Source organism: Phodopus roborovskii, unplaced genomic scaffold, assembly GCF_943737965.1.
Source record: "Phodopus roborovskii unplaced genomic scaffold, PHOROB, whole genome shotgun sequence".
Lineage (NCBI taxonomy): Eukaryota > Metazoa > Chordata > Mammalia > Rodentia > Cricetidae > Phodopus > Phodopus roborovskii.
Genome location: NW_026126511.1, coordinates 53,440,975 through 53,465,641, shown reverse-complemented (window position 1 = coordinate 53,465,641; position 24,667 = coordinate 53,440,975). Strand labels below are relative to the sequence as shown.

Sequence of the window (24,667 nt, the reverse complement as noted above, 5' to 3'; positions counted from 1 at the left end):
CCATAGGCCAGCTGCTGAAGAACCAGCCATGAATCCCTATCTTCCTTGAGGACAACTTCCTAGCAGAACACCTGCTCTGCTGACAGCAGCTCCAAGGACATTCCTGGACTAAGTGAACTTGGGAACTGATGGTGATTTACTAATACTCCATATTGTAACACATGTGGCAACATGTGTATTTGGATATGGTGGTACATACCAACAGTCCTAGCTCCTCCAAAGTCTGAAACAGGGCAGTCATCTGAGTCCAGGTGTTCAGTGTTGCCTTATGCAACTAGTGAGTCTGTCTCAAAACAGCCTGACTGCTTGAAGTCCCCAGCACTTCCCAAAAAGTGTTTACAAAAGAAAAATAAGGCCTATATTTAGTATCTATGATGCTATTCAGAATAAGAAATAACCATTGAGCCCAGGACCTCATGTATGGTTAGATATTACTCTATACCCTAAATAGACACCCCCCCAAGCTCTAGAAATTTTTAAGTTGTTTTCAGTATAATTTTGGAATAGATACATAATCTTCTACATTATTTTCACAGAAATCTCCAAATTGTATCAGAGTACCCAGGCAAGGGTAGTGTCAGCATTCCACCCCCTGTGTTGTTCAGTGCTTTCTCTAGCAGAACTCCATGCCCCTCACCCTCCTAAAGTTAGGCAAGTCAAGGACCCTCATTTTGTGGCTGAGGAAGTTGTTTCTGTGGGAGAATCAAGAACAAACTTAATAGCATGCACTCTGCCACTGAGCCTCATCTCCTCCTAGCTGTGGGGCTTTAGTGTGACCTTGTGTATTTGGGGAAGCAACTGTGTGGTATCGGTGATCATTTAAGAAAAGAGTTAATGTTGTAAGCAGTTACTGTTCAAGGGTGACTGTGCCAAATGCATACAAGCAGGGATTGCATCCTTTAATCCTTCTCAAAACTCAGTAATGTTTTGTCAATAAGAATGTGAGGAACTGATGCCTCATATGAATAGATCATGGGAACGCTGTGCAGAGTTGCATGCTGCCATTGATATGTCTGTCTATAGGAGGTAGATGGCAGTGGGGGGGGGCAGCAGATGTGACTGCTATAAGGCTTCTTTGGGGTGATAAAAATATCTTAAAGTTGAATCTGTTGATACACAATTCTGTGTACATACTAGAAATCATCGGAACATATGTATTTTAAATGGGCAGTCTACATAATATGAGTTATGTCTCAATGTGATTGGTTCTAAAAATTTTAAATCCTGAATGCATACAAGTCATCAGAAAGCTGCAAGACTTGATTTGTAGAAGTCAAATTAATGTATTTTGTCTCTGAGTGAGTTCTTAGAGACATCAAGGACAGTATGAAGAATGCTGAAGGACACCAGAGGAAAAGCCAAAGGCTCTCTGGGTCCTTTAACCTGCTCTTTCCTTTTGAAGCTGTTTCACAGATGGGGAGTGTTTTCACCATACCCTTCTCTCTCCTTGCTCTTGTCTATTCATAAGAGCAGGCACTTTAAACCAAAGGCATGATCTGCCTCCATGGGGCACCAGCAGTAGCCACCTCCTGCATGAGGGCTCCAAGCCTCCCCTAGAGAGCACAGCAAGTAGCCCCCAACCATCCACCCTGCCCCGCCCCTGCCCCAGACCTTTAATGATGAGAGCAGGTATAAACCATCTAGCCAGTACCTAGGCAGTCCACCTTGGCTCTTGTCCAAGTGGAGACCCGCTCCTAATATACAAAGAATCTGTGTTAAAGGCCTATAAGACTTGTAACAGCTGCTCCTCCAGCTGGCCAAGAAGATATGAGTTCAAGGCTTGCCTAGACTATAGATGGTTTTAGGAGCAGCCTGACCAGCATAGTCCCCAAAAGTAAAAGAGGGCTGACATGTGTGTGGCTCAGTGGTAGGGGCTTGACTATATGTATGAGGCTCTGGGTTCAACCCTTGGCACCACAAAAACAACAACAGCAACAGCAAAAGTACTGAGTGAAAGAGCATGCAGACCAGTCTGTAGAACAATGTAAGGTCGGTTTTCTTTAAGATGGAAGGCTGCATAAGCGGCATTCACGGTGATTATGTCTGAGTGGAGGAGTTAGAGGACTAGTTAGTATTATTTATTGTGGTACTGGGATGGAACCCAGGGCCTTGCAAGTTCCCTGCCACTGAGCTGAACTCCAGCCCTGTAACTGCTTTACTTTCTTCTTCACTTGTCGTTTCCCTGGGTTCTCACCTGCACTCTGGGAATCTGAAGAGGAGCCAGTTTCCAGCCTGCTGGCCTCTCCCACCTCCATCCCTGCTTTGGTGTTGAAGGAGCCTAGTCATCCATGCAAGGGCACCTCCCTTGTAGAGCTTGGCCAGTCCTTCTGTAACAGAATCAAGCTAGCTGTCTAAGATTACCAGTTACTGAGTGTGTGTGTGTTTGCGTGCATGTGTGTGTTTAAGAATACTTTATTTTTACTTCTATGGAATAGAGTTGTACAAATGTCCTGGTGGACAGCAAAGCTTGTCCTGAGGCAAGCCCTCCTGGGCCTCCTCAGCTCAGACCCTTCCTGGTGAATAGAATTTGGATGAGATCGATGATGATGCATGCAAGGTTTAATTCATAAGAAGAAGCATTTACATTTTAAGTGAAGAACAAAATATTTTGTTTCCCAAATTAGAAATGTTTGAATGTGGCTACTGTCTTTTACTCTGTGCTTGGAAACTCATATTTCTGAGACCTATTATGTAAACTGAGGGATGCAGGCAATTAAGACAATTCTAAGAGCAACAGGCAGTTTTCCTGTGTTTACATTTGTTTAGAGGTACTTTGAAAAATCACATTTTTTTTTAAGGAGGGAGCAACATATCTATTCTGTACACTTCAGTCAACACTTCAACTTGGGGTCCTGCCACCCCACCCCATAAAGCCTAAGACAAGCAGTGACCACATGAGAGTCTGGTGAGCTACTCCCTTCTAAACAGAGGGCTCTAGAGCCATAAACAGAAAACTAAGGGAAGCTGTTAAAGCCTGCAAACCAACTGAACATTTTTGCTAGGTTTTGGTGTAGGGTGTGGGCTCTCGAGTTCATCTAGCATGCCTGCCTGCAAACTCCACCAGCTTCTAAAAGAAGCTCGATTTTCTCAAGGTATCTAGTCTCTCTTTCACTTTTAAGCAGTGCTTCTGTGAGTTATTTATGTAGTTACCACAAAACACCAGGCAATCTGTAGTTAGAACTTTAGCAGCTCTATAAACAAATGTCAAACCAGAAAAACCAAGAGCATGGCTGGTGAGTTTTACCATACTCATGGATGTTCTGTCAAGAGCAGGCATTTGCGTAGCAGGATAAACAACCCTGGAATACCTTTTTTTTTTTTTTTTTTTTTTTTTTTTTTAGTAACAATTTTAGTTTATTGTGGCAAAAGTTGAATCTGTAAAAATTCACATGTTGACTGTTTTAAAAGGCAGGGATCCGTGTTTAGAGTTGTCACCCCCAAGGGCTATATCAGAATGCTCCAGCACCCCAGAAGGAAATCATGTGCACTAACTAGGCAGTCTCTCCTCTACACTTGGAAGCCATCAGTCTGCTTTTCACTCTATGGATCTGTCCGTTTTGACAAGTTTGTATAAATGGAGTCAAATCCATGGTGTGTCTTGTTCAGCACATTGTTCCTTGTAATGTCCATGACAGACTCTGTGTCGTCATTTGGTTGGTGGGTACTCAGGCTGTTAACACTTGGGGTTGGTGACTACTCCTGCTATGAACACTGGAGTACCAGTGTTTGTTTGAACAATCCTTTTCTCTGTTCTGGGACAGCATTTTTAAGTCATATGGTCAGTCACTACTTAGCTGAGCAAATAGATGCCAGACTTTTCCAGGGCAACTACACCCTTGTGCATTCCAGCTTGCAGTGTCTCCTTGGCTCAGCACGTTTTCTGTTTTACATTTCAGTGCCTGTACCAGTGGTGTGCAACGACATCCTACTGCAATGTGACCTGCATTGCCCTAAGTCTCTTTTTTCTGTTGATAACTGGTCACTTTTATTCTCCTTTGGAGAAAGCTGTACTCAAGTCCTTTGCTTCTGGATTATGCCTTGTTGTTGAGTTGTAAGAGTTCTTTATATAGTGTAAATGTGAGATCGGAAAGATCTATGACTTGCAGATATCCCCCCACACACACACACCAACAGTGTCCTTTATACAGAAGCATCAGCTGTTAGTAAGTTCATCTGATGGGCAAGGTCATGAATGTGTACTCTCTAGTTTTCTCCAAATGTCTTAGTAGCTCTTATATTTTGGTTCATTTTTAATGATTTTTGTGTAGGGTGTGAGATGGGGCCAGCTTCATTCTGGAATGTTTTTTTATCTGAAAAGTATTGAACCTTGTTGAATTCTGAAATAATTAAAATGACCATGTGGTTTTCCTGTGTTCACTCAATGTGACATCAGCTCCATAGGGCCATGGCAAGGTACCACAGAGGGCTTGAAGGGACAGAAGTATGTTCTCTCCCAGTTCTGCAGACCAGAAATCCAAGGCCAAGGTGCCAATAGAGTCTGTTCTTTTAGAAGACTTTTAGGAGAATCTTTCCATCCTCTCCCCTAGCTCCTGGTGATTGCCAGCAGTTTTTATTTGTAGATACGTCACTTCATTCCCTGTCTTCATGTGACCCACTCCTCTCTGAATGCCTATCTGAAGTTCCTTGCTACCAGTCATTAGATTGGTGTTCTTTACCTCAGTATTATCTTATCTTAGCCTGATAGATATGTAAAGTCTATCTTGCCATAGAAAATGGCACCTTCGGGGGCCGAGAGTTAGGCTATAAATACATATGTATGGGAACACAATACATCTGGTGTTTCGTTGTCTTATGAGGAACTAAGTTCCACTTGGTCATTCTATATGACCCTGTTAATTGCCTTTTAATTCACAAAGGCTCTTGCCCAGTAAGAACACTCTAATTGTTTTATCTGACTTTTGTGTCAAATGGGCTACGAACACTCCTCCTTCTCTGAAGAATTTGAGAAACTGCATTTATTTTTTTTTCCCCCCTTTAAATGTTAGGTAGAAATTTACCAGTGAAAATCAGCTGGCCTAGGCTTTTCATTGTTGTGGGTTTGAATTACTGACTTGATCTCTTTTAATTGATTTGCTGAATTTTTTTGTTTCTTGAGAAATTTGAACGTTCTTTTCTTAGCTATCTGTGGTGGTTAATATTCCTTGTCCACTTGTCAGGACCTAAATAAGTTGTAGCGCCCACACTACGATCTATTCCACAAATCAGGCGAAGGCCTGGAGATTGAAATAAAGAGACAAGACAGTGGGCCATTCGTTCAATGGCAATGTTGGAATGCCAAATGCCGTTTATTGAGGGGATGGAGTGGGCTTAAATACTGATTTACAGCACAGTGGAAAATAACAGGATTTTTAGGCTTAGCTCCTCCCCAGGAGGTGTGTGTTATCAAAACAGGAAGAGTACCAACAACAGCTTTGGGGCAAGGAGTTCTGGCCAACAGGTTCAGGCTTGCTCAAGGTACCTAGGGGGTCCATGCAGGGCCCTACAATAAGTGAAGAGACAAGGCTCTGGGCACATCTCTGAGATTAGTTTGCTTGAATTGGGATGACCCACCCTAAATGTAGGAAGTGTCTTTCCATGGGCTGGAGTCGGGGGAACAGAGAAGGAACAGAGTACTGGCCTTACTGACTCCTGTCTCTCACCCTAACTGTGGGTACTGCAGCCTCCACACAGTGAGACCAGGAACTAGTACATTATCTGGATTGGACCACTCCTCACAGCTTTTGTTTCAGGAAAGTTGTGTTTCACTTTAAGTTTAGCTTTTCAGAATCCAGCCACAGGCTCCTCAAGGTGGTTCATCTCAAGAGCCAGTTTCTGGGGTTAGTCATTCTCTGTGGTTTCTGTCCTCCATCTCTGTCCCTGTGTTTATTGCTCTGATTCACTGCTTTTCCTAGTTCCCTAAAATGTGAAGTTGTCTTTCTTCTGAATGTAGACATTTACAGCCATGATTGGCCTGCCTGAGTGATGTTTCTCATTTGCTTTCTGTTCTGGGGACGAGGAGGAGCCTAAGATACTGTGTAACTAGGCCAAGGCCTGATCCTTGTCACCTTATGCTTCTGGACATGCTGGGTGGAAATCTGGGGACCCTTTTGCTGGCCTGCATGGGTCTCTGGCCTTCTGGGGGTGTAGTTACTGTGAGTAGCAGAATTCCATCATGAGCCCTAAGGACCGCAGGGTCCATGGCCTTCTCAGGGGAGTCTGTGCTGCTGAGTCCCTGCAGAGGAAGCAGTTGCCCTAAGACTGGTGATGCAGCAAACAAGCAAGGATTAGTGTGTCATATTACTGTCACTTGTGTATGAATCATTTCAGGAAGGCATTGCTCAAATGTTTCTTCTGTTTTAGGTGTTTGTGGCCAGCCCTCACAAAACGCAGCCCATCGTGGAGATTCTGTTAAAAAATCAGCCGAAACTCATTGAATTTCTGAGCAGCTTCCAGAAAGAAAGGACAGATGATGAGCAGTTTGCTGATGAGAAGAACTACCTGATTAAACAGATTCGAGACTTGAAAAAAGCAGCCCCGTGAAGATGGGCTCTGCCTAACAGCCGTTTGTCTCCCTTGCCCAATGTGTACAGTGCCGCTTCAACAGTCTCCCTTCTTCGGAAGGGTCAGGGTGCCTGTTTTCTCAATTGATTGTTCAAGGTAGATGGAACATAAACATTTGAATGAAAAAAAAAATCAACCTAGAATAATATATTCATTTTAATCAAGTATATGATGCTTATGTGAAATCAGCCATTATATTAAACATTGGTAAAAAGCAGGTGTAACTCTAGAGCTGGGCCCTGGGTCACCCAGGCCACCAAGTAGAAGGAGCATGAGTGTCTCTTGGGACAGGATGGGGAGGGAACCAGTCTGTGAGCCTCCATTTAGACAGGCTGCTTGAGGCAGTAGAGAGAGGGCATGGCTGCACTGTCTGTGGGTGTCACTTTCCCTTCCTCCCTGCTACCTCCTAAGTGGCCTCCAGAGGAACAGTGCTCAGTTTCTGCTCGCTGTCCCTCATTGTGTCCCAAGCTTGATCCAGGGCGCATGCCCATTCCAACTGTAGATGGCTAGCCTGGGAGCAGCTGAGGGCCAGGCAGGGGAGTTCAACTAGGGCCACAGGGGCAGAGAACACCCATGGGTGTGGCTTTTCAGAGTAGGGTTGCCACTGTTCTGTATGCCCCTGAGAAGGGTCAGTGAGTGTAGGGACAGTTCATTAGCATCTGTGGTCTGGAGAGAGCACTCTGTGGGGACTGTTTTGAGAGGTGGGATCTCAGTGGGTACAAACCCTGGGGCTGGAGGCTGTGGTAGAGTTTGATCAGTGGAGGACAGAGTGATTCCTGCATAAAAAATCCTCCAGTGACCAAAGGTTCTCTTGTCCAGTTTGTTCTGTGATAAAGTGTAATTCTGTGCCTGCCCTTCAGTGTCTTCGGTGAGAAAGAAGCTCCCAAATGTTCTCTTGAGTACTGGGATAACTAAGGTGTTCATCTGTGTCCCCTAACAGGCACAGAAAGAAAAACTAATTTTTTAAGTCCCGGATTTGTTTTCAAACCTCTAAAATGGAATTTTGAAGCGACATTTCCCAGACACTAAAGCTTCAAACCCTTCTCTGCTCTCCATACCCTGAATTGCCTTGGTATTTGACTGCTGTCTTCCCTGTCTTTAAAGGGCTACATGTCTTTACCCAGCGACTGGAAGAGAAGAATTCCTCTGGTGGGTCTCCCACCCAGAGAATTCCCTGGCAGGGCCACTTTGCATTTGCCTGGGGTTCAGATGTGTTGCTTCCATGCAGCTCCTGGTGACCTCTATTCTTCAGTCACACGAGTCAGATTATTTTTATAATATCCCCTGATAATCGAGAGTCCCTTAGAATTTGACCTTTCTGGATTTACTTATTTGATTAAAAGAGATGAGAAAAATGCTTTAGTGCGTTTCTGTAGCATCATCATGGGACACAGACAAAGCCATGTTCTAATTTTATTTCAGTTAGAAACATTTCTCTGAGTTAGGATCAGCTGTCTCTCAGCCTCCCTCTATCATGAGTGTGTGCCTGCCCAGGGGATGTAGAGCCTGAGATGCAATCAGGGAGGGCCAGGGTTTTGATGTGAGTCTCTAAGTTATCCAGGGGCACTGGAGCTCACCATCATGCTGTGAGACTTGAATTTGGAAGAGGTCACATTTCATAAGAAGCACAGTTTAGAGACTGGAGAAAAAGTACCACATACTTACTCTGTCTTTTTCCTCTCACTTCACTTGTGCAGTTGGGTTCTTGTCCTGGCTCCAAACAAGAAAGGCCCCAGGCCAGGAGGGCCCCAAGGCCACATGAAGCCCCCAGTGCTACCATCCAGTGCACTATACACAACAGAGACCCTGTCTACATCCCATGAGCAAGCACCAGCCAGCAGGTGCTAAGTCTCACTGTTGCTGCCTCCTCAGTTAGGAGCCATTCCCATTAACAGATGTGGTGGAGGTCACGAGAAGAATGTTCCAAACCTAAGGTGGGACACATCCCACAGATGCCCAGAGTGACCTGAGGCCCAGTTCCTGTCCTTTTAAAAACTATCGCCAGGCTGTGACCTGAGGAAGGTCGTGGTGTTGAGCTCTGTGGTATTCTCCTACTGAGACCTTGAAGGTTCTCTGTCAGGGTCCTGGAATGTAGCCAGTGGGGATTGAGATCACAATGTTCTTGGATGAGGCTCTTGCCTAAAGCCAGGCATCTGCCCAAAGTTAGGACTGTTCCTGGAGAAAAGGCTGGGAAGCAGCATACGCCCCTTGTAAATGTTCTTAACTCGAAGCCTCAGCCATTTCTCATCCTGTGGTGCCTCTCCGGGAGTAATGTGTGAGCATCTCCAAGTCTCCATCACTAGCCTCTGGCTGTTAGGAGCCTTTTGCAACAGACACAGCTGCCATGGCCACAGTGGCATCTGGAAAGTACACAAGTCCCAGAAGTGATTATAATATGAAGGGAAAAGAATTCCAAACCACCACAATTGTCTTCTTTCGTGTGTATTCACTGTCCAAATAATGGGTCTAATTATGACATCCTCAAACTGACCTTCACCTTTCATCCACTCCCCTCCTGTTAGTTCCCTTCCTCTTCCCTACTGCTCTCCACCCTGAACTGTTTCCATATGAAAAGATAGTTGCTTCACTTGCAAGCCACTCTAGTTTGTGGTATCAAAGGCAATTAGCATTTTATGCATTTTGTTTCTTTTTCTGCCCACCTGCTGTGTGGTGTGAGTAGCCACCTTTTCACTGGCATTCCTTCAGAAAGGCTTTGGATATTGTAATGAGAGTTCACCCTTAGGTAAATGTCTGAAGCCTTCCAGACCTTGGAAGGTTTGACTGAAGAGGCTGAAGGTGATTGTGTATGGGGACATGATTTAGTTTTGACATGTAAAGAATGTCTGTGTGGCTGCCATGATTAAAGCATAGCAGAGTTACGCCTGCCTATGCTGGGCCATGCATACATAGCCACAACTGCCATGGTGGGGAACATTTAGCCTAGAGAGTGTGATGGGCCAGCTCTGAATCCAGCATCTGAATCTTAGAAGACAGACTGTCTCCACTAGGCCATGCCTCAGCCTTCCTCCCAGACAGGCCTTTCATTCCCCCATGACCCCCAAAGAGAGAAACTCAGATCCAGCCTTACAGACTACTCCTAACTGCTCACAGGCATGCATCTGGGCCCCTCCCAGGCCTGTGCACATGCAACAATGTTCTGCTAGCTCATCATCCAAAGGCTTGGTCACCCCTCCCTACACAAAATGGGTTAACATTTAGAAAAGTGACATCCACAGGCCATGTCTACATCTACAGCCCTAACTAAGCCAGAGACTGAAGCAGGAGGACCATTTGAGCTCATGCACTCTAGACCAGCCTGGGCAGCCTAGTAAGACCTGTCTCAAAAGGGGAATGTCAGGCAAGAGGTGTATCTGAGGTAAAATATGTTTACTTAGCAAGCATGGAACCACCGGTTCAATCACTGTATAAGCCAGGCATGCTAGCACTCAGGAGCTTATCAAAGTCATCATCCTCAGCTACTGGTCCTCAGGACCAGTCTGGGATACCCAAGACCCTATCAAACAAACAAACGCAGAAAACAAAACACAAACAAACAGAACCCAGAGTGCCATCATTCCTAAGGAGTTAACCACAGACCAGGGTCAACTCTTGACTCGGGACTCAGAGGAAGAGCAAAGCCCTAACTGCAGACTATATAGTCTCTGTTAGGGAAGAAAGCTCTGCCCTTTCAGCAGGCACAGAGTGTGACATTCACATGGCCATGCCCTGCCCTGCCCTGTCTGGATGAATGAGCTTCTGTATTGCCTGGGGTGTGGGAGGGAAAATAAGGGCACACCCACAGCTGGCTGGCCCGCTTCTGGCAGCTCCAGCTCTGACCTTCACCTTGACTAGAGCATAGCAACTTTACCCAGCTGTCAGTTTGCTGTGCCCATCTGAATCCAGGTGGGGCATGTGGCCAGCAGCCAGGGAATGTACACGATGAGAAAGCCAGGCCAGGGCAAAGAAAGTGAATAGCACCCCTGAACCTCTGTGTGAAAGGCTCCCGCCTTGGCCACAGGCCCTCAGGCCAGATGATATCCCTTTCTGAGCTAGGCCCCGAGAAAGGGTCTCTTCTATGCAGACCCTACCAACCTCAGACGACAAGTGTGCCAGTTTGCTATAAAATGAGACATCCTGGGATTCAGCTTGGAGTGTTGCCAGGGATGGCAGTGAGGATAAGTTTGCCCTCTAAACTGTGGCTAATCTAGGAACAAAGGCTGCAAGAGAACAGAACCCAAAGAAGCCTGTGTCCAGCCATCTACACTTGTCCCTTCCTAAGTGGCTGAACAACCCAGGCCAGCTCCCAGGTACCTGCATCTCTCCAACTTGGGGGAGGGAGGTGACATTCTTAGCACTCGGGTACATTTGCTGCTGTCTCCTGAAGTGGGTAGGTAAGAGGCTCAGTCGGGGCCACTCCTACCTGGGCACAAAGAGAGGTCACCTTTTGCCCTGAGGGGTCTGTTTGGCTCTGGGGTTCTGTCCGCACACCTGTGCTCAAAGGCAGTCAGCCCTAACCCTTCAGGCTGGTGCTGGACACCTGCTCATATTGCTCAAAATCTGGTTTAGAAGAGACTGCCCACACGGAGGAAACAAGAGGACTGGCATGCTCACAGGGCCGTTGGCGTCGCCTCTTGCCGCTCCCTTCACGTGTTTTCAGTGGTGTTGGTCCTCTGAGTCTCCAAGCAGATCCTTTAGCTCGGTGCTTCTCAGCCTTCCTAACGCTGTGACTCTTTGATACAGTTCCTTATTTTGTTGCTACTTCCTAGCTGGAATTTTGCTACTGTTATGAATCATCATATAATTATCTGCTTTGCAGGATATATGATACAAGGCCCACAGGTTGAGAACCGCTGTTTTAGCTGATAACTGATTTCCATTTGTCTTTGCAGAGTCTGAATCCTCTGCCCTCTCAACACCTCAGCTTGTCAGGCTGGGAGAGCTATCTCCCATAGCGCACTATCCTACCTGTCTGGACCTTAGGCTCTCCCTTCCACCTTTCTCATGCTTAATAATGAAGCTATCAAAGTGAACATCTTCAGATACTAGTTCCCCACCACCCTCTCCTGCTCTGCCACCCTGCGGGCTCACCACCAAAAGCTCATTGTGTCACTGCATTGCCTTTGCCAGCCACAGATTCCCTGCCCCCTTCTAAGTCTTCTGCAACCTATGAAGGGTCTACACTCTTAACTCATCCTGAAGCAGTCTTTTCACTCAGCTCCAGAGCACCAAAGGACCCAAATAGGACAGGACCATTTCAAGTTGCAGGGCATAGAAACCCATCTCAAATTAGCTTAAGGGGAAGAAAATACGTACGTACGTACATACATACATACATACATGCACATAAAAACACATCTGGGAACTCCTAGGACCCAGTTTGAGGTATGGCTGAATCCGGAGACTCAAGCCACATCAGTTGGGCCCTTTCCCACAGCCCTAAATATACAGTTGCACTCCCAGGCAAGTTGTGTCAGATGGTGGGAAGGGTGTCACTAGCCTGCCAAGGCCAAGACAGAGTGACACACTATTGAAAAGGGGACAGACTTCCTCCCAGTGTCTATTCAGTTCCTCTCTGATGACTGTGTCTACAGTGTTGCTTACCTCTGAACATTGTCCTTTGAAACACAGTCACATACAGAAAGAATGTTGGGTCAAGGAGCAAGGGGCACTGTGGAGTTGGGGCAGCCTGGCTCCCTGTCTTTCCTGTTGCTGGGATGACGTGCTCTACTCAAGCAACTTACGGAGTAAAAGGTTGAGGGGGTTTTGTCTTTAACATCAAGGGGAGAGGTCAGGCATTGTGGGGAGGGTACATGGCATCCAGAGGCAGAAAGTGAAAGACTTAAACTAGCAAAGAAATGAAATGAAACCCAAGTAATTGGAATGCTGGGCGGAATTTGCTAACCACAGGCCCTAAGTTAGCAGGATACCAAGAATCCACACTGCCTCTCCTTTCCGTGAGTCAGCAGGTAGTAAATAGTGTCCTTAAGAAACAAAGAGATAGCTGTAACTCCGGTTTGTCCAGACAAGATTAATTAGCACACCTCAAGGCCCTAAGGTCTGCTTACCCTAACAGTGAGACCATCCTGCCTCAATGGACAGAGGGTCTCACCCCCTCCCTAAGCTTGGGGTTTGCCTTTAAAAACGCCTGTGCCCAGAGAATGAGGCTTCCCTCTAGCCTGCGTGCTGAGGGAGCCCGTTTGCGCAAATGATTCCTGTTCATTAAAGCCTCTTGCGTGTTGCAGCAACTGGACTGGACATTGAGTTCTTGGGGTACCAACCGAAGCTGGGAGACTCCTCATTCCAAGGGTCTTACAAAAGTAGAGAGACACCAACACTGCCTCTCAATTCACTTCCTCCATGATCCCAGCCTAGGGAGCTAAATGCAGACCAAAACCATCATAACCAATAGGCAAGCAAACAAATAAAACATAGTGAGTTCCAGCTAACCTCAAATAACAGACAGACAAACCAAAATACCAGAGGCACTGCTTTATACTCACTAGAATGGCTAGAATCAAATGACTAGGTAACACAAAAGATACAGAGAAATTGAAACTCACGCTGTGTGTGAGGGTATGAAATTGTGGAAATCAGCCTAGCAGTTAATGAGGCACAGTGCTGATCATGTGACTCAGCAATTTCGCTCCCAGATGTACACTCAAGAGAAATGAAAACATGCCCATATAGGAACTCCAATGAGGAAATGTTTTATAGAGGCATTCTGATGAGTGCTGAAGGCTGGAGAGAGGGCAATATATTGATAAGTGAACAGAATCTGCAGTACCCACATGATGAAACTATCTAGTCACATTAGTAGATGATGCTCTGATCCACTCCACTGCTAAGAGAAAGAAGCCAGACAAAAGATGCCTGCTGCTCTAACAATATATGAGCTCCAGTCATGTGAAAGGAGCAGAAATTCTTCAGCTCATGGCTCTAGATACTGGGATGTCCAGCACCAAGAAACTGGCATCTGGTAAGGACCCTTTCACTACATCAACACAAAATAACAGACACCAAACAGTAGTAGCACCATGGCTGTGCACAAAAGCAGAGCCCATAACTTAAACATCATGTCTTTTAGATTTTTATCATACAATACATGCCCCACCAAGTAGACATTGAGGCGGTTGACCCCTAGAGAGACATTTTGCATTTCAAACAAGGTGACACAAGAGGAATTTCAAAAGTGTAAGCAGGAGGCCTGCTGCACCAACCACAATACACCAACTTGTTCTTGAAGTAAGGCAGTTTGCTGATTTAAGTTAAGGAGTCCAAACTGAATATGAGCATTCAGGGCATTCTGCGTAGCTAGAGCTTTGCTGACTCTGCCCGCCAGCTGGTTAATAGTCTCTGCGTTGGCGGCAGACTGAGCGACAGCAATCCCTGCAACCGTGGCAGCAGTTGCCAACACGGCAATGGCAGTAATGATGGCAGCAGTAATATCAAAGTCCCTTCTTGGACAGTAGAGGAGAGGATAATCTCTTCTCCTCCATGTCTATCTTCCACCACCATGGGGGCAAGGGCAGGAACTCCAACTACCAGGCCACCGGTGTTCGTCGGGGACCAGCAGTTGCTCAGGAAGCAGGTTCTGGAAGAACAATTGAGAGATTCTCCCTCCCACAAGGACCCATTAAAGGTGGAGCACAGTGTCCCCAAGGCAAAGGCCTCTATGCAAGTCATAATTTTTGGGGAGCTTCCAGCATAGGGGCCCAGGTCTAGGGGGCCATATAGCAATATTTTCCTGTTCCTGCTGGAAGTTTATGATATAGGACTTCTCTAAGTCCCAAGCAATTACTCATACTGGCATTGGGGTGAAAATCAGCAATGGAAGCATTACTCAAAGCTATGCATGACACCAAGAATGACCCATTGGGCAACTGAGAAACATTAAAACACTCTCTGGAAGCAAAGGCTCCCCTGTGTCAGGAAGGTCAAATTACTCAGTAATGAAGTTTCCAGTGGCACATTGGCAGCCGGTAGTCCCAGGGTATGATTGGTGGAAAAGAAAGAGGGAAACAGGGAGCTCTCCTGACTAACTGGCATCAGGACGGGGGGGGGGGGGTGAGAGTGTGTGGGTGGGTGGCGGTCCTCATCAACGCCCAAACTGTCTGTCCCTCCATGGGCCAGAGATCCCAGTAAAGCAGGACTAGATTCCAATCAAGATCCACAGGGCGAACATGTTGTTCTGGTATCCAAATAGGTTTCTCTGTTCCTGGGGAAAAAACACAAACAGCCCCTCGAGCCCTAGCTAATGGGGGGTGGGCGGTTGCCATTGTCCTGTAATTATGTCCTTCCATCTGACCCATCCCAATGTTTGAGAGGGTTTGTTCTAATGTCTCTCCATGGCAGACAAGTTATTTTTATCTACAGTCAAAAAATTTAAAATAAAAAGTATGGTAGATAATTGAGAATTGGAGGAGGTCCTATACTCCTCCTTTTTTTATTTTATTAAAATATTGTTTAAGGGTGGCATGAGTGTGTTCCACGATGGCTTGTCCCTTGGGGTTGTGTGGGATGCCAAATGCGTGATTAATATGATGTTCCTTGCAGAAGGCCGTGAAGCGATGACTAGCATATGTGGAGCCATTATCTGTTTTTAAGATATCAGGAACACCCATATAGGCAAAGGCCTGTAAACAATGAGAGATGACATATTCAATCTTTTCTCCAGAGTGTAGAGAGGCAAAAACCACCTTAGAATATGTATCCACAGAAACATGCATATATTTTAATTTTCCTGCTTGAGGCAGGTGGGTGACATCCATTTGCCAAAGATGGTTAGCCCTTAGACCCCAGGGATTCACCCCCTCATTGGGGGAATTATGATAAGGGGCACAATCAGGGCATCAAGAAGTAATCTGAGTGGAAACAGGTAAGGAGCACTTGGTATGAAACTTAAGGGAGTGTGCATTTAGGTGATACCGCTCATGAAGCTGGCAAGCGTGTTGCTCCTCTGTAAACATGACTATTGGGGGCCGAGTTAAGGAATCAGAAAGTTGATTGCTCTGGGCAAGGGGTCCTGGGAGGCCCGTATGGGCACATATGTACCCCACAAATGCAGGGTGTATCTGCTGCCAGATAAGATGCTGAAGCTTAACTAAAAGAGAATGAACTTGAGAGGTGGGAAGGACATATGGAGAAGTTTCTAATGGCTTTACAATATTAACAACATAAATGCTATCAGTATATAGATTAAAAGATTCTTTATCAAACAACTGAAAGGCCATTAGGCAAGCAGCCAATTCGGCAGCCTGGGCAGACATTAGCCCTGTAACAGGTGTCCTATTTTGCATTTGACCAGAAACTACTATAGCAAAACCCTTAAAGGAGCCATCCATAAATACTGTGCGTGCCTCTGAAAGGGAGACCTCCTTTATAATTTAGGAAAAATTACAGGGTGCTGCCTAAAAAAGGACAGCAAGGGGCTATTTGGGTAGTGGTTATCAAATCTGACTCCCATGGATGTGATAAAGAGCATCCATCCATCCATCATGAGAGGTCTGTAAATGCTCAACCTCTTTCTTGTCATAGGGGAGAATGACCTTATCAGGGGGCTTTCCAAAGGTTCGGATGCTAAATTTATTCACTTTCCATAACAATTGTAATATCAAACCATAATGGGGGACACCACCTTCTTAGGGGAGGCTGACAAATGAATCCAATATATAGGGCCATTTTGCCAAAAAAAAAAAAAAAAAAAAAAAAAAAAAACAGAAGTGGGTAAAAAAACCAGAGGAAAAAACAACCACAACAAGGGGTTGTCCATAATCTAGGCGGCAAAGATGGGCCTTTTCAATGCTTTTTAATAACAAGTGGATGGCCTCCTTGGCCTCTGGGGTAATTTGTCTGGGAGAGGTTGGAGCTGGATCCCCCAGAAGAATATCATAAGGGGGTCTAAGCTCTCCTGTTTTAATGGAAAGGGAGGGGCGGATCCATTGAACATCTCCCAAAAACTTTTGCCAGTCATGAAGAGTTTTTAAAATTTGAAAAATCAATTTGGAGTCTTTGAGATCGGAGGCCAGTCTGTTGGATCTGATGGTCCAGATAGGTGTAAGGAGGTTTCTTTTGAATCTTCTTTGGGGCCAAAATAAATCCGCAGGCCTCCAGGAGCTCCTGCAATTTAGCAAACACCTCAAGACATCTCTCCTCGGCAGGTGCTGCCAGCAGAATATCATCCATATAATGGATAATGTAAAGATCAGAAAACTTGTGCCTGATAGGATCCAGTCAGGCAACCACATAAGCCTGGCATATTGTAGGACTATTAGCCATCCCCTGGGGGAGCACCACCCATTGAAAGTGAAGGGTGGGTTCCTGAAAATTAATAGAAGGAAGGCTAAATGGAAACCTGGTAGCTATCTCAGGAATGCAGTGGAATGGAAAAGAAGCAATCTTTTAAATCAATAACAATTAGATGCCAATCTCTAGGGATAGCCAAAGGCAGGCTGAAGGGCTCCTATAGGCTGCATTGTTGCATTAATGGCCTTCAAATCCTGGAGCAATCTCCATTTTCCTAAAGCCTTTTTAATCACAAATATAGGGGAATTCCAGGGGAGGTGCAAGGGATCATATGACCTGCCTCCAATTGTTCTTGAACTAGTTGATGAACCACCTGAAGTTTTTCCGCTGGTAAGAGCCACTGTTCCACCCACACTGGCCCATCAGAAATCCATGTAATGGGTATGGGGGGCTTGCGGCGCAGCAGCCACCCTCATTAAAAATGGCCAAAGCCCTTCTCCAGGTATGGAGGGGGACTCTTTGCCCTTTCTGTCTGATCTGTGATTCTGGCCTTTCTCAATTCGTTTTTAAGAGCCGCGATCTCAGCGAGCAATTGCTTTTTCTCTGACTCTGAGTCAGGATCTGAATTAGTTTCATTCTCTACATCTGACAAGGAAGGATATAGGAGGCTTTCAGGAGGGCGCCTCTCCTTGGGCCGCTCTCCAGGGTCCTTAGGAAAGGCTCTGTCTTCCCCTGAAGATATGATCTTTCTCTGATCTGCCCGGGCACCCAGCGGCTTCTTGGATACCCTCTTGGGCTCATCTTTTTCACTTTCCAACTCAGAACTGCCAAGTCTCTGTCTCCTGTATCTCTTTTAAAACCTTGTTACCAGCCTGTATCGCTTGTCTCAGGCGGACCTTATCTGTTAGAAGTGCATCCTTTACCAGTCTCCACAAGGAGAAGGTGGAGAGTGGCAAACTGTCAGGCCCCTCTTTCTCTAGCAATTTCTGCAGGTCGTGTCTGACCTCCTCCCAATCGGGCATATTCAGGCCTCTGCCTGTTGTGAACCAAGGACTAGCCCGTTGAACGGATTTTAAAAAGCCTTTGAGTTTTTGGTCTTTACTGCAGTTCCCTGTTCCTCTAGACGTTCCTTTAATTGAAATTTTAATTCAACCTTTCCGGGTGAATTCCCCATCTCTCTGTTTTCTATTTACCCCAATACATCCTGGCTGGCACAAGGGATGACCCTGTCCACTTACCTTGCTTTCAGATCTCCGTGGGACTTCCAATTGCCGCGCCTGCACGGCTGGGGACTGAGAATCTGCGGAGGGTGTCGGGATTAACAACACAGGACTTTTGCTTGATGGAAGAGAAGGAAGCGGAGGGGGGCTGTTAGTCATCTCAGGTTCCAAGGACCCGTTAGAGCGTTCCAAGGTTGTGGAAAACAAGGAACATCTTGCCTCAGTAAACCTGTTTTTGTTTTCCTGCAGTTACAGCTGCCTGCCCTGAGGGGCAGGGGGAAGTGAATTCTTAGCCAAGGTCTTAATTCCCACACCACTGAGCTGCATCCAATGCCTGGTAACCATTTTATCTTGAATATTTTGTGCCATTTGACATGTTTTAATGTGCATGTTCATGTTACATATTATTCCATTCACTTGTGCCAGACAACCCAGCTGATTTTGGTACCTTATGTAAATGTGAATATTGGCATAATGAAAGTGTTGATGCCCACTCATTGTTCTCTCCTTGTGAGCAATCCCGGAACATGGAGGGCAGGGCCACCCATGCTATTCCCTCATGCCATCCTCACAGCACTAGGGAAAGTGCTTTGTTCCCATGTTAGCCCCTTGTTTCTCCGCTCTCTAGGTGAGTCTGATGCCCTTCTAGGTTCCTCTCTAGAGGGCCTTCCTGCACAAAATGTGTTCCAGACCCAAACTTATTTAGCTTTCTCCTCCGAACTCTCAGATTGTACTTTGTTATGCTTGACCATCAACCCAAACTCTTGATTTAAACCAGCTCCCCCCATTATGCTAATACATATGGGGGACCTCTGAATTCCAAGGCAGGTGAAGGTAACTGAGGCGGGGGGACAAACATGCCAGGCAGACAAAGCATGTTTTATTAGAAAGGGGAGGGGAGGGGGGAAGGAAGAGAAAAGAGGTAAAGAGACACAGAGGGAGGACAGAAGAGAAGAGGGAGACAGGAAAAGTACTGTCTGCCCCAGGGGAACAGCAGGGAAAAGAGAGGGAAAAGAGAGCATAAGTGGGCAGGGTCTTTCTTTTAAAGAGTCTTTTGCACTTTTCTGTAGACTACACAACCATGGAACACAAACCTGGGCTGACCAAGGTACTGCATGAGTACATTCTGCCAGGTGACTGGGCAGCCAGCAAAATGCCAGACTCCTTACACACACACACACACACACACACACACACACACACACACACACACACACTGTGGTAGTCAGCTTTCCCTCACTATGACAAACTCAGAGGAAAACAACTCAAATGGTTTGGCCCATTTGTCTGGCCTCACACTTTTAGGTGTGCTGCAAGACATACTTCCCTCATGGAGGCAGGAAGCAGAGAGGGACATGAAGAGGTTAGGACCATAACTCCTTCCAGGGCATGCCTCAATAGGCCCTGAAAGGATTCAGGCATTATGCTGGCCTGTTCCCTGTCACCTGGCAGCATGCACTCAGGCCATACCCTGGCCAGCCCAGGGTTCCATGGTTCCTCCATCATTACATAGTCTACACACAGGTGCAAGGGGCCCTTTAAGAGAAAACTCCACCTCTGCTCTCTTTCCCACTATTCCTCTAAAAGGGCAGATAGGACTCTTCCTTTCTCTGTCTTTCTCTCCCTCCTTTCTCTTCTTTCTCCCCCTTTTCCTTCCCTTTCTAATAAAACGTCTCACTTAAGCTCTGTCTGCCTGGCATGTTTGTCCCCCACCTTGCTCACCATTGCAATATATTACAACAGGCCCTATTCGTATAGTTTCTACCACTGGTGAAAAGCATCGATGACATCATGATCCAGTCACTTCCCAGAAGTCCCACCTAATACTGCTTGCCTGGGACCTGAGCCTTTGAGAGACATTTCCTATGCAAAACTTTCCAACTTCTGTTACCTGTACTGCCTCTTTGTCCCCATGTCACACACTGATCCTGTTTCTAAGCCCTGGGTCTGGGTTGCAATAGGCATCCACATGACCTCATTAGCTTCTGCTCCTCAATAAGTTCCCTACATCCCACGTTAAAACCCTTCCATTCTTCATCTTGCTCACTCCAAACCCTGCTTCTGTCCCTCAACACATGCTAAGTGAGTACATGAGCTGTTATCTCTTCTCAACCAGAGGAACCCCACAAATCATCCTTGCTGTCCTCCCATCTCCCCTGAGATCCTCTTTCCAGGCCTTCAGGGTTTCCAGATGCAACAGGTCACATTCTGCAGTGGATCATGTCCTGCGCCCATCTGATGCCCCCTCTCAACTACCCAGAAAGAGATAGCCATTCTTTTATGACAGAGTCTCATGTATCCCATAGTTGGCCTCGGACACCCTATGTAGCGTGGGACAAATATGAACTTCTGACCCTCTCTCCCTGCCACCTGCAAAGATTGCAGTGCTGGGGGTTGAACCTGTGGCCTCCTGCATGCTAGGGAGGTACTCAGCTAACTAAGCCACATCCCAACCCAACCCCTTGTCACAGCTCTACCTTCTCTTAGCTCTCACAGGCCTCACGCTCTTTGATCCTATGCTGGAGTTCAGCTCTAGTGGGGTTCAGGTCCCAAAGAGGAGATGTGGATTTGCTGAAGGGAAGGAGGAGACTGGCACAATCTGAGGGTGAATTGGGATGGCTGCCCCTTTATTGAAAAAGGCAAACCTTTTAGACTCAATAGTCACAAGCAGGGTTGAAACTGGATTCAATGATTCAAAGATGAAAATGGCCATTAACTTCATAACAGTATTTTTCTGAGACAACAGCAGTAAGTTCAGGAAGTGTCTAAATACCTATTGTTCTCAAAAGTTCACTAAGTCACAAGTTTTCCTGCCAGAGATAAAGAGAATGACTGCTTTTAGCAACCAAGAACTTTCTTCAAGCCCCTGAGGGGATGGGGAAAGGACTTCTGGGAACAGGCACGCCACTACAATTTAAAGTCAATTTTATTCTTCAAGGGGCAGGATGCAGTGTTTGCACTGAGCTGTTCCCCAATTGCATCCCTTTGTGTCTTAGTCTTACTCTATGGACCTGTTGCCCTCATACACTCCCAAAGGGGAATGTCCTGATGTCTTACTCTTTTCCCATTATACCCTACCATTCTGATCTCTCTATACTTACTAACTGAACTCTTGCCCTTAATAGCTTCAGGCTGTGGATTTCTATTGTAGGCGTTTTATCCTTGGGATCAGGTGTATCTAGTAAATCTCTAACATTCTTGTTCTTGGTGTAATCAGGAGGGCACAATGGGATTCCTATGTGCAAGAGTCATCATGCCACATGGTTCCACCATGGTGGGGATTTTTACCCCAAGGATTTTGTTTAAATAGGCTGCCATTTTATACATTTTTCACCCTTCAAAGCCAGCACAAAATTTCCCAAAGGAAGAGGCATAAGGGAACTCCAACAACACATAGTGAGAATAATTTAAAATGAAAGTAAAAGGCTGCTCGAGAATTGTGATCATAAAGTCAAAATGCTGGAACTTTGTCAAGCAGCAATGACCATGTGGTCCACACCAATTCCCAATCCTACACCTCAGTGACGATAAACCTAACATTCTGCCTTCATTTGTCTTCATGTCTTGGCTTTGTATTCAGAATCTGTGCACGCTGATGACTTCATCTCTGAGCTCTCAATGCACCTGCCTGTTGATGGTTCACAGGCTCTCAGCACCAGGGTTTGGGCAGATCTGTGACTTCTTGTCTTTCTTCTCCTCCATTCCAGAATCCTGTTGTTAATACAAGGTAGCATGTTATTTCATCTCTTCCAAGGGGCCTTTTCTTCAACTTCTGGGACATGCTGCCCTCTGCTGGCTATAACAAACAATGGTCTTACTGGAATCCTGAGGAGCTCTTTAGTTAACAGGATCTGTGTGGCTTAGCTGTAACTAACTCATTCATCAAATGCCCTTGTGTCAGGAGTCTGAGAGGCCTATTCAAAGAGCATACACAGCAAAATTGACAAGGAGCTTAGCAAGATGCAAGATTGGGTTAAATGTAACCACAGGCCAATACATAGTCGCATCCCTGAGTCCTCAAACAAAATTCCTAAGCAAGGAATGTAGCCACATGGTACATTTAGGCAGAGTGCTTGCTTGCCATGCAGGAGGCCCTGAGTTCCTCCCAGCACTATAAACACTAAAACTGAGCTGAAAACCCTGGACTTTCAAGTTTCTACTTCTTTAGGGGTACTCTAAGAAAGACATATGGTGACCCCAGTCCCTGCCAGATTATGTCACCTTGCACTTGGACTCTTCAGGTATAGACCTGGGTCACTTCTCTCCCATACACCCATACTTCTCTAGCCAGTGGCCAGACCCTTCTGAGGGAGCTGCCAGGTGGCAGTTTACCTGTGGGAACTGGACCTGTGGGTGTGGAAGATGAGGACTCCTAAGAAAGGGACATCAGGCAAGAGTAGAGTGGGTGTGGCCTGGGGAGTGAAGGCAGGGGCAGAGTGAGCACTGGGACAAAGCTGAGGGAACCAAGAACCTGGGGGCAGGGATTTCCAGGGGTGAGTGAGAAGATAAGCTGTTTAATGGGTAAAGGCTATGGGGACCCATGAGGGCTTGGCCTTTAAGCATTTCTCAGGCTGTTCGTTTATGAATGGGTGAAGTTGAGGATGCTAAGGAAGTTAGCCCGTGCTTCCAGGCAAGGAAGTGACGGCTAAGGGAGGTCTACGATACTTGAAAGTTGAGTAAGAACCACACTACAAGTTCCCCCAAAGTACAGTAACATCACACCCAGGAAGGCTTTCTAGGCCAGTAGCCAAGGCTGCAATTGAGTATCCACTGGCCACAGGAGCACAAACAAATCAATGGAGAGGCAGGCCCGATGATGCCCTATTACAATTCTTGTACTTAAGAGGCTGAGGTAGGAGGATTTCCAGCTCAAAGTCAGCCTGGGGTATGTGTGTGACAAGACCCTGTCTCAAGAATAATTTTAAAAGGAAAAGCATGTAGGGACCTGATATCACAACTGAGTCAGGTCATTTCTCTCTTGCTATTGAACCCGAAGTCAAGGATGGAGAAATCTGTTCTACCTCCTGACAGGAGGAATTTACAAAGACATTTGGTGAACAGTGTTGGGATTTGAAGGCCCCCATAAGCTCACATATTTGAATGCTTAGTCTTCAGGGAACAGCGCTAGTTGAAAAATTAAGTGTGGCCTTATTGGAGGAGATGTGTCACTGGGGGTGGGCTTTGAGTTTTCAAAAGCCCATGCCAGGCCCAGTCTCTGTCTATGTGTCTGTCTCACTCTGTCTCTGTCTCTCTCTCTCTGTTTGTCTATCTGTCTGAGTCTCTTTTTCTCTTGTTAGCCTATGGATCAGGATGTAGCTGGTAGCTGTATTTCTCCAGCACCATACATACCTGCTGCCATGCTCCCGCCACGGTGATGACAGACTAAACTTCTGAAACTGTAATTGAGCCGCCAACTAAATGCTTTCTTTTATGAGAGTTGCTGCAGTCATGGGGCCTCCCCCACAACAGAACAGTGACCAAGACAAGTGTGAAAACAGGAAAGGTAAAATTTGGGACCATGGATGTCTCTCACATAGGAAACGGGTCCTCATGAGAATGTAGATAACATCAGAGGGAGAGGGTGGACAAAAATCATGCCTCCCTGCAGATTTTGGATTTGGAGCAGTAGGCTCAGATGTTGCCCTGTCAATCATTACCAAACAGTGAAGGGGTCAGTTATCCTGAGGGTCTGTCTCCTTGTCTAAGTTGGAAGTTGCCCCCATTTTGTGTTGTGAAATTAAACCCCCATGTAACAAATCCTCTACAGGCATGTGCAGTCCTCTATATACTGACACAGTGAACCTTCAGAATGGGGGGAAGGCTGTCATGGGATGGTGGAGCACAATGACCATCTTCAGGTAATCAAGTGGTGGAGAATGAAACAAACAGGTCTGTGTCCCTGCTGAAGGACCAAAGGCAGAGAAAAGGGGAATGGCTGGGGTGAGCCTACTTCACCAAAAGAACAGTTTGGTGTGGAGGTCCATCCCAACATCATTTTAAGAGGGGGTGGGTTCTTCCTCATCTGGGACTTAGAACCCAGCCTGAGTGACCAGTCACATCTAGAGAAGACCTGAAAAAGATGGCCACACAGATGGGGTGGGGTGAGGGACAAGGACCATCCTCCAAGCATACCACTCAGTGTGAGGATCCTGCTGTTGTCGAAGTTTCAGATCTCTGTTTGTTTAGTAATTAAAATATTGTGCCACCAGTCTGTCGGCACAGTGTGGTGTTGGGAATTATACAAGGCAGTAGAAGCAGTTATGCAATCTTTTCTTAAGCCAGCAGATGGGGGGCTTTGTTGGCTGATACTACAATGCCTGGTAATCTGAATTAATAACCCTAGGACAGACATTTAAATCGTTAAACGTCCCAATGCTTTTTCCCCAATAAGAGCCCCATGGATCCTGTTGGCAGAGGGCCAGATATCTGTGTCTAAAACTTGGATATTTTGATCATGAGTTTGAAACTAAACTTCTCTTACCTTTAAACCAGCAGCCACACCCAGGAGTAGCCCCAATGAGATCTCCTCCTTTGAATCGTATTGACTTCCCTGGATTGTTGGTCAGGGAAGGGGCCTACCACAGGCTTTCCTGAACTAGTTAGAAGCTTGTCCTGCCTGTTTATCATATTTAGAATGAAGGCAG

The 24,667-nt window shown here is 46.1% G+C and overlaps 2 protein-coding genes across 6 annotated transcripts in view; one reads left to right on the top strand and one right to left on the bottom strand.

The window, feature by feature from the left end:
- The window catches only part of Cab39l (calcium binding protein 39 like), a 103,925-nt gene extending 97,200 nt beyond the window's left edge, over window positions 1–6,725 (top strand). For all 4 annotated transcript variants that reach the window (XM_051195592.1, XM_051195594.1, XM_051195595.1 and 1 more), the window contains one exon: window positions 6,361–6,725. In XM_051195592.1, the coding sequence (XP_051051549.1) occupies window positions 6,361–6,540 (180 nt within the window). In that variant the 3' untranslated portion in view covers window positions 6,541–6,725. The remainder of the gene's footprint in view (window positions 1–6,360) is intronic.
- Window positions 6,726–21,415: 14,690 nt separating this feature from the next.
- The window catches only part of Cdadc1 (cytidine and dCMP deaminase domain containing 1), a 35,829-nt gene continuing 32,577 nt past the window's right edge, over window positions 21,416–24,667 (bottom strand). For both annotated transcript variants that reach the window (XM_051195587.1, XM_051195588.1), the window contains one exon: window positions 21,416–21,734. In XM_051195587.1, the coding sequence (XP_051051544.1) occupies window positions 21,581–21,734 (154 nt within the window). In that variant the 3' untranslated portion in view covers window positions 21,416–21,580. The remainder of the gene's footprint in view (window positions 21,735–24,667) is intronic.